Source organism: Monopterus albus, unplaced genomic scaffold (assembly GCF_001952655.1).
Source record: "Monopterus albus unplaced genomic scaffold, M_albus_1.0 scaffold166.1, whole genome shotgun sequence".
Taxonomy (NCBI): Eukaryota; Metazoa; Chordata; class Actinopteri; order Synbranchiformes; family Synbranchidae; genus Monopterus; species Monopterus albus.
Window position 1 is genome coordinate 1,534,101 of NW_018128046.1, and position 10,298 is coordinate 1,544,398.

Sequence of the window (10,298 nt, forward strand, 5' to 3'; positions counted from 1 at the left end):
CAAATATACAAAACCCTGAAATCAATCACAAAGTTGGACCTGTTTCATATTTATGTTTCAGAATTATCACATCTCCTTTCTACACTAATATTTGTCCAAAATAAACAAATAAATAAAAATAAACAAACCAAATACATACTTACGTGAGTTTGACGTACGTGTGACGTAATGGGCGTGGCACGTTCTTTATAAACGTTCCAACGAAACGTTCTGACTTCCGTTTTGGTGGAACAGGGCTGTCTATAGGGTGTGTAATCGTTAGGCTAACGGCTAGCTCTTTCTTTATACAGGCTAGCAGCAAACATCTGTACTTCTGCAATTTTAAACCATTTAGGCGAAACCTTCAAGGCAACAACGTAAATGAACATCATTACCTCGAAGAAGTGGGCAGACGTTAACGTTACAACCGAAATCATGAGCCTTATTCTTCCTCAAAATGGAGTCGTGGAGGGATCCATGCACTGCGGCTCAAATACCTCACCACAGTTTGCCGTAGGATCTTCAATAGACTCTTGTAAAGGCAATGTTGGGCCCAATAATACTCTGAAACGGCCCAAGATCCTGGATGTCAGCTCAACAAATGGGTATGGAACAAAAACCCTTGTGGATGTCAGCGACATTGACAACGGCTCATTGCCGTGTAGTCCTGTGCTACAGCCGGATAATGAAATTGAAGTCTCCAGTTCCCCAGCAGAGTACGAAGTCCTGGAGAATGACACGAGGCTACTAATTTGCCACTTCCTTAGAGATTATACTGGACTATCTACACATCGGTGGACCCGCAGAAAAACTCTATCGACGATGAAAAGAGTTGTGGAGGGCGTTTTGGAAAAACACAGATACGCATACAAAGGTAGGAATGAACCATTATTTGTTGCTCACAGGCTTTAGCTGTTTCAGCCACACGTTGTATTTAACTTCTGCATTTAAATTCTTAGAGCAGACTCCATGTTTAAACTGCTGTTACAGCCGCTAGGAGCCATTTTACTCACAAGACGTACAAGGAAATAGTGCCTAAGTTAAATTTGAGTCAGTAGTCGTGTACTGATGGCTCGTTTCAGTGTCTGACCCTGGCCTTATTACTATTGTTGTTATTGTTTATTAGGCATGATCAACAAACTGTCACTGGACGAGAGAGGGGATGATATGAGTTTTGTCGGCTCAGTGGCCCAGAGCATCTTCGCTGATGGGACCACCAACTGGGGGCGGATTACCAGCCTTTTGGCCTTTGGTGCAGTGGTGTGTCAGTACCTGAAGGAGAAAGGCAGGGAGAACTGTGTGGAGTTGGTGGGACAGGAGATCTCCACGTACCTGCTGTCTCACCAGCGGGACTGGCTGGTTAAGAACAACGCTTGGGTGAGTTTCTACTAACGACTGAATGACGGGAACTAGCAGAAAAATGTGCTGGTTACATAACTGCACTCATTGTGCAACAAAGGCAACGTCTCTAGTGAACATTCTCCTTTGTCCCTGTGCTTGACTCAGATTGTTATCTAATATGTTTGTTTTTTTAATCCTTTGTTTCCAGGACGGCTTTGAAGAATTTTTTCGAGTAGCAGACCCAGAGTCTACAGTGAGGACCACACTTATGGCCTTTGCTGGATTTGCTGGTATCGGGGCAACTCTGGCCCTGTTGATCAGGTGACTTTGGACACTCAAGACTTTTTTTAAAAGAATGCTGGCATCTTCTTTTGACACTTCCATCAGTCTTTTTTTGACATAACATGGAAGTGACACTTGGGTCACTGCTGATATGTTGAAAATGTTGGCAGTTCCTTTGAGCACCTTCTATGACTTGAGTGTTGGTTGAGGAATAGGGGGCAATTTAACTTGCCAGCCCCCAGAACCATTAGGTTTTATTTAATTTACAAAGAAATTTATTTTTCTAAATGTAAAATAAAATCTTTCTATGCAAATGAATGGTTATGGGAAGTTAAACATATTTTTGCTTTGCTTCTTGCTGATTACTGTATGTTTACGAGTGAGTTCCAGAGAGTAATGTGTTTGTAAGCAAGCAGGAAGGGGGAAGCTGTGTTTTTTTTTTTTCCCCATGAAGTCCTTTTTCATGGATCCTGTTCATAACTTCTGGATTCTCTGGACACACAAGCCATAGGCATTGGCTTCACATGAGTATAGTGATACTTCCTCCCTAAGAAAATGTTGGATCTGCATTAGGAGGCGTGGAGCAGCCACATGCATGACCTTTGGCTATACAGCAACCTGGAATGAAAATATGAACAAGGACTCTTAATTTGGACTGATATCTGACCCATAGCTGCAAGTAGCTGATGGAGCATGGAGGAAACAGACAATGAATAATCTGTTCAGATCCTGCTGTAAGTTAAAATAAAGAAACAATCGAATTTGCATGTTTTGACCTTTTGATACTGTGTTTCTGTTAGGGCTCTTTTGCAGAGGACAAGTGACTGTGCACCCATACTGGTTATGTTGTGCTGAAATGAACTGCCCAACTTAGATTAACACCTATGCAGTTGTCAGCATTTGATGTTTATACACATCATAACCCAAGGCGGAGCAATGACTGCCATTTCCTAGAAATTTGATGAGGTTGTGGCAAGCGCTTCTATCACATTGAGCACTCAGCTGCATCCGCAGATATCTCCAAAGAGCTGTTGCACAACAGATGAATGCATGCACCAACTAGATTGTGAAAGTGGGGTAAAAAACAGTTCACAGCAGCCTCAAAACTGCATAAGGTGGTCCACATCCTGGGTACAAAAGTCCTAACTACCTAGAAACTGATAACATTTAAGTTCCTAATGTATTTTCTATTTTGGGTAGGTTTTTAATGCTTTGTATCAATTTGATGTGGAAGTTTTCTAGAGGTGACTGGGCTATACTAAGCTATAGCTTTTGTCAGATTGAGCTTGGGATTCAAGAAGGGTTTGTTCTTAATATGTAAAACCTTTAATCTTGGTATAGGCTCTATGATACCTGAAGCAGGGGAATCCTTGGTTATGATGTGTGCCTGCACCCTTGTTTGTTCAGATCCTCCAACTTGTCTTGGGTTACAGGACAAACAACACTTGTGGAGGCCTTAAGAGGAAATGGAGTAGAGCCTCTCCATGGTGATGATCCACAGTAAACCTCACCTGGTTCTCTCCTGCGGCTAATGATGTTGTCTACCACCCTGGTTACCCCTGCAGTTCATTGTGAAGAACAAGCTCCTACACAATGGGGAATTGAAGCTGAGGCAATTTCATAGAGCACTTTGCACCATACACAAGTGGGTTGAGGAGGCAGAAAACAGTACTGGAGTGTCTTGGGGCTGAAGCTTTTTATCAGTCTTGATGTGATTAGTGCGCATGTTATTTTCTCCTCTGATTAGACTCGGTGTTAAAAATGGTTCTGTTTCATGTTTTATCCATCTTGGTGATGCAGTGTGTGGGTTTAAAATTATCTATCAAGATATGCAAATAAACTGCGCACACACAAAGCAGCTGTGTCAAAGTGAACTCATGAAGTTCAGGTAACTTACCTTGAAAGCTTACTAGGAAGGCTGCACGTTATTGGAAAAAACTATTAGATTAAATCTTGGCATGCTTTTAACCATGCTAAATTGCTCTGAATTTGTACGTGACTATTAAAACTGCATCTGAAAATGAAATGGTTAAGTTTGGCAATGTCAGAGTTATTGTGTTAGTAGATCTTTAGACATTCCCACAATGGTCACAGCTGCTGTGGTTACATAGTGAGTTTCTTCAGCAGCAAAAGAACCATCATTATTCTTTCAGAACAACTGCACAGCAAACTAGAAGCTTTTACGGTGTTCCTGCTGCATTCGTTCTGTTTTAAGTGTAAATGTTGTGGTTGGAAAAAAATGTCAGCAGGTAGTAGTGCAGCCACTGCAGCTGTTGACCTGAAAGCATGCACAATCTTCCCATCAGGTGAATACATTCCTCTCATGGGATAGTTTAAGGAGTGGTTTTAAAACTATTATCAGCATGTACTTAACCTTCCGATACTGTGGGGAGTACAGCTTATATTCAGCTTAGTTCACCCACCAGGAACTGCCCAACCCAGACGGAACTAAATGTTATTCAAGACTACGCTTAGGAGAGTTTCTATGCTTTATTCTTTTGAATTTTAAATTAAATGAGTGGTTCTACACAGACTTTTTGAGGATATGACCCTTTTAGTGGCTACAGGGGAGGAATTCTAGACAAAAGTTTACATAATAGTTTGGACCAACCAGAACTAGATAAGCCACATTTCATCATGTTTATTACTCAAACTTTTCTTCATACTAAAGTTTCCCCACACAAACTGCAGTTTATTTGCACTTTGGTAATTTGAGCTTTGAGAAATGTCCCGCCTCCACTTCCCCGTAGCAACAGCCCGCCCCTTCATTTTAAAAAAAGCAACAGTTTCTGGGAAATCAGCTGACGCACAAGTTTATCTTTAACGAGTACTCGGCTGTAGTTACTCGTTAGATGTTGGAAATACTCAGAATTCTGACCCCTGAGATGCAAAGATAGGCCAAGTGTTGGCAGTCTGAAGTAAAACTGCAAAAGAGAAATACAACTGAACATATTGCACATCTTAGAAACATCACAAGAGTTTCTAGAGCTGCCTCACTGGCAACAAATTAGAGATTTGCAGTGTTTTTGAACTTCAAAGAGTCTTTAGTTCAATCTTAGCCTACAGTCTGTTTAAATGTAGAGAACCTGTTTGTATAGATGTGCAGCTCAGCTTTGTCCTGCTCCTTTGAGCAAAGCATTTGAGCCTCTGTTTTTAGTGGTATATTGTTTCCATGTTTGTTGCTAATCACTCATTGCTGTGGTGCTTCTGAACTACCCTTTGCAGAAATTACTTGTTACTCAGCGTAGCCCATACTGTCAACTACTTGTTTTTTTTCTTTGACTTTTATCCTTAGGTTTGGCTTAATTTTCAGCACATCCGTGATCTTTCACTGTGCTAGCACCAAAGCCCTAATTCAAAATTTAAATTAGGGTATTTGAAATTCAAAACATTGCCTCATTTGTGCAGGAAGCTTCCCTGAAAGCAGCTGTGAGACACTGGGATACACCGCCTTCATTAAATGGCAAAATGCCAAGATGTGCATATGTAGTCTTCCTGGTAACAGGCCCTGCAAACAAAGTATTCCTAGTTATGTGTTCTGATGCACAGGCCTCCACTCATTCCTACTATTATCTGTAAATAGATGTCAACACATTCTGCAGTTTAATCTTGTTCAAATTTACAGCACACACAGTGTCACTGATCCTGGTAGTGTCCTTTAAAGCAACATTTGAATTGATAAGCTGAGCCATAACAGCCTACTGAGCAATTGCATGCTAGGAGAGTGAATTATAATCCAGTGTGCCTTCTTTGTACATTTGCTTGTTATGCAATGAAATTATCTGCTGAAAGTTGGTGTTTATATGTCTGTAAATGGCACCTGCAAATCTGAGACTCAGACGTGTCAAGGTTAAGGCTATAACTTGCACTAAAACTGATTAGTTTATTAGAAAAAAATGATCTGTGCCAATTAAAGCTTTTAACAGGTTATAAAAAAATAACACTTGGTATAGATTTATAAATGTGCTGAGTTGCTTGCTCTAATTAGTTATGCCCAAGCTCTTGGTGGTTGTCCTTTCATTTCCGGTGCCACACTCACCTTACTCTTTGCATGTGAAACATAACAGGGCAATGCTTTTTGTCTAGGCTTGTCACAGAGTTTTTCATTGTGCTCTGATCATACAAATGGCTGCCGTTGTTTAGCATACATTAGCTTTTATGAGCTGGTTATTTAACATATACAGTATTGTTATGGGATGTAGAAAGTAGCTTTAAAAACAAGTCACAGGTCAAAGGACTCCCAGTCATCAGAGCTTTGATCTGGACTGTGGACACTGATTCTTATCACAGATCATGTCATGTGCTGGGTGATGTTTCATGCTCCTTTCTCATCCTGTCAGACTTTATTCTTTGACTGACCTTTCTCATCCTATCAGACTTTATTCTTTGACTGACCAGACTGCAGTTTGAGCTTATCCACGTTGGCAGTTGTGACAAGCAAGCTTCCTGCTATCATTTCTTACTACAGTTACTGACCTCATAAAATTTTTACCTTGTTCAGTCTTTGTTTAAACTAAGATCATACAGTTTAAGCAATACTAATCAAAAACTAATTCAATACTGTAGCTTGTATTAGAAGGTCTAAGGTAAAAGGCATATCCTTTTACTCCTACTGTATTTCACTCATGCTGTGCAGCTGTTACAGGTTTAGGATTCATACTACAAATCCTAGGTAGGTAGGTAGAGCGGCTCATTTCCTAACTGGAACATTAGCAGTTCAATTCCCAGCTTGTCCAGTCCACGTGTTGAAATGTCCCTGAGCAAGACACTGAACCCCCAGTTGCTCCTGGTGATGTCATGGGTGTATGAATTTGGGAATGTGAATGGCCAAACAGTGTGAAAGCGCTTTGAGTGTGGTGTGGAAATTTTTGTCTTGATTAATCCCTAAATTCAAAGTGATTTCTTCAAATTATTAGTTTTGCCAGTTCATTAGTCTAGAGCCCAAAGATACTCGGTTTACAACTGAATAAGGCAGAAAAGCAATAGACACTTAGAATGGAGAAGCTGGACTCAGAGAATGGTTGGAGGATTTTTTGCTTAAAAACTGTCCTAAACGACTGTTGAATTGATCAAATATTCTGCCGATTAAGGCACTGATCAACTAACAGTGTTTGAGTTCTGCAGTTCTTGAACCCTATTGTCATGTACAGTTGTATTTCACACTGTTTTCCACTTTGTTGTGAAATTAATGTTTTGCTGAAACAAGTACTCATTTATTCATAGATCCTTAATTTTGTTATTCTAAATCATATAATTTACATCCTTCAGATGCATCAAAATTTTACTTATCCTGCCCAGTGTGTGGATTTGTTTAGGGTCCTCTTCCTCCTGTGGTGTGATATAGGTGTGTTTTTGTGACTATTTACAATGATGTTGCAGTATTCTCTCCTGTCAAGTTGCTCAGGCTGCTGTGAGATGGCAGCTACATTATTTCTTTGCTTAAACAGAGGTTGTTATAACGTGCTCTTTCTCAGAACACAGTGTACTTTATACCAAGGTCATTGACCTTGCTCGGGATCACTGGACGTCTTCCCTGTTTTTGTGGGAAAGCCAGTTTAGCAACAAGGCCAGCTTTCTGTCTAGAAAGGGTGTGATGTTCCATGTATAAATTCCAATCTTAACAGACGGGAAGGAAGTAGGTGGATATGTGGTCTAAGAATAAATACAAGGCTCTAGCAGTGTATACATGGCACTCCTTAACTGGCACACTCGGTGTGTTTTTTTTTTCTTCCTCGTGATCAAGACTGTACATGCCGGTATTTTACTGAATTTCTTTTAATTTATTCTTCCTTATACTTCTTATTCTGCTTTGCAGATGACAAAAGACAACAAAACAGAAAATAAGATGTTTCTTCAATGGTGCACAAGAGAATCGGGAAAAATAATAATCCATTTAGGTGCACAAAAAGAAGAGGCAGAATTTTAACATGTAAACGTGACTGATACATTTGTAAATGCTTTTCTTTTGTGCATGTAAGTTTATTTTTCACCCTCAGTACATTTAAAGAAGAACTTGAGCATCACTGTGTCCAGCCTTTTTTCAGGAAAAGATTCCAGATCATCAGCAAAACCAGTTTACTGCCTGGATTTTGAAGTAACCTCGTTTTTATTCTTAAATATGGTGCTAAAAAGAAACCTGATTAAGTAACATGGGTAAGGGACAATAGGAGAAGGCCCCTGGGTCAAAAATGTTCTCTTGAGCATAATATAAAGCTCCTGTTTTAGTTGATACTGTAATTTAGTGGTGCATGTTCACTCCAAAACCACCTGAGGGGCCAAGATCCATTGCAGTTGGTCACCAAACAGGCAAAATGGGCAACTACCCAGTGAATAATAAAAAGAATCCTGGTTATTACAGCTAGGTGTTTTTGCACTTAAAGGATAAGACCAGTCATTTCCTATATTAGCAGTATTTTCAACAACAATGAATTGCCTCTGCTTTTTGTTAATGTCCTGGATTACTTTATCCATCTGCGCCACAGACCTCCATTGTTGTTGAAAAATGATTACAAGCACGTCAGGGAAAACACACTGCTGCACTGCGTGAAACATGTCACGCGGTGCAGCAGTGGGTTTTCCCTCATTGTGAAACACAAAACCTCAATATTTGATAAAACTGTTGCTCCAAAGGTTCTGAAGGTCTATAACTTTTTACAGCATCTGAAGTAAACAAGAGTCAAGGTGTGAGATCTCTTGATATTCTTAACAAATATCAGGGTCTTGTGGTTTTGTAATGTGAGGCCATGTGTTTCCCTGATGTGTTTTTAATAATTAAAAACAGTGGAGGTCTATGGCTCAGAGGAAAAGGCTGATCCAGGACTGACAGACATTAATCATGAGTAGAGACAAATCACTGTTGGTTTTAGCCTCTGTATGGGAAGTGTTGAAAATACTGTTCATATAGAAAATGACCAGCCTTATCCTTTGATGGTAACCTGGTTATTGCAGCACTAGAAGAATGATTCTGATTTCGTTCTTCTTCTGCACATGTAAATGTAGTAACCAAGTCATTTACTTTTCATCTGAACTCAGCAGACAGCCAAAGAAAGGGTGTTAATTCTAACCTTTTCAGTGCATTGTTTGCTTTCATTGATGACAGTTTCTGGGGAAGTATGAAACAATGAGAATGGATGACAATAAAATGAGAAGTAGGTCATTCATTTCCCATATTGTCTCTGTGACAGAATGTGGATTTGCTCTGTAGTCTCCTGTGTAGTGTTTTCAGGGTGCATGGTGACTTAGCTGCAAGGTATTATTCCACTGGCTGGTGTGTCATGCCTGGGCTTGTTTGACCCAAGGTGTGATGCTGTTATGTCTGGATAAATCATCAGGTGGGTGGAAGGTCAGATGGTAAAGGTCGGTCACAGCTTGTCAGGCCCTACCCCGCTTGTCTTCCCTTTTTGTTTGGAAAGCACATGTTTGCCAAGCATTGATGGTAGTTTGTTGATGTCTGTAGCCTCATTCCACACAACAGTCTGTGCAGCTCAGTGGCTCAAAACCCAGTGAATCCAGCTGAATGAGGAACATTGTGCTGCTGATAGATACCCATTTATGTGGTCATTTGGAGAAGATCAGCATGCAGTGGTGTGTAGTTCATATGACTGATTATCATTTTACCCACAGCAAATATAGAGTCATGCGTCTCAATCACGTTTTTTTTCCCCCACAGAACTTGCTGAATGGATGAGTGTGTTAAAATTCTTGTTTTAGCTTGAAGATAACTTGAGATGTACAGGACATGACCTCATCGCCAGCAGGATAATTATACCTCCCTTCTTCTTCCCTCTTCTGAAGCTGAGATCAGCAGTTGATCAGCAGAAAAATAAACCCCATGGCAATGAGTCATGGGATCAAAAGATACAACCTAAGCAAAACCACAACTTTTAGGGTAGTCAGGCAGATATCAGTGCTGTAGGAAGGATAAGCATGGTTATAATGCCTTATTTGGACAACATGACTGAGTTGGACTGAGTCTGTTCTACTCTGGGAACTTACTATTAGACGTTGAGGTATAAATGCCAGACAGGCGCTAACCCTGAATTAAAAAATGCCCCTTTTGTGTATTTGAATGGGCCTAGTTTGGTCTCACAGTCAGTGCACCAGTGCAGAGGGCTCTGGCAAGAAAGACACCAAAACGGTTCAAGCTGGCTCAACTTTTTCTGCAATAAATCATCAACCTCAGCTAGAAAAACTCTGCTGTGGCCGATCACAGAGCACGCCAGAGATTAGTGAGCAAGGACAGATGTCTCACTTGTCTATGAGGGTGTGGAATGTGTTTACCTTGTGGTTTTGCAGCATGTGTTAGAATAGTTGCTGCCATAATAATGTAAAATCCTGTTTCTGAATATTATACGTATTGTAGTGTCTGGTACACCTTTATATTCAAGGATCCTTTGCTGGACTTCCTGGAAGGTGTTTAATTGTCTCGCCAGTAACTGATGCACCATTCAAACAAAAAACCGAAAGGGTTTATTTTTTATATTTTTCTTTTTTTTTTTTGCATGTTTTTAGATTAGATCATGTTCATAGGATCACTTAGCCTACAGTTGCTTTCTTACAAAACAAAACCTGAAAACTGCCTCTCTCTGTGTTGTTTTCACGGTCTCCACCTATTTACATTGTGTTGTGCTTATTTTGGGTTAGGCGGCATGGTGACACAGTGGTTAGCACTTTCGCCTCATAGCAAGAAGGTTCCG

The 10,298-nt window shown here is 40.3% G+C and overlaps 1 protein-coding gene across 1 annotated transcript; it reads left to right on the forward strand.

Moving 5' to 3' along the window:
- Positions 1 to 203: 203 nt before the first annotated feature.
- mcl1b (MCL1 apoptosis regulator, BCL2 family member b) lies at positions 204 to 2,760 on the forward strand. Its single transcript, XM_020615568.1, has 3 exons — positions 204 to 853; positions 1,106 to 1,356; positions 1,529 to 2,760. The coding sequence occupies exons 1-3, from the start codon at positions 361 to 363 to the stop codon at positions 1,643 to 1,645; spliced, it is 861 nt and encodes a 286-aa protein (XP_020471224.1). The 5' UTR covers positions 204 to 360; the 3' UTR covers positions 1,646 to 2,760.
- Positions 2,761 to 10,298: the final 7,538 nt, after the last annotated feature.

Coding starts and splice junctions, on each gene's coding strand:
- mcl1b (XM_020615568.1), top strand. CDS start 361: ATGAACATCATTACCTCGAAGAAGTGGGCAGACGTTAACGTTACAACC. Junction 854..1,105: donor ACACAGATACGCATACAAAG/GTAGGAATGAAC, acceptor ATTGTTTATTAG/GCATGATCAACAAACTGTCA. Junction 1,357..1,528: donor TGGTTAAGAACAACGCTTGG/GTGAGTTTCTAC, acceptor CTTTGTTTCCAG/GACGGCTTTGAAGAATTTTT.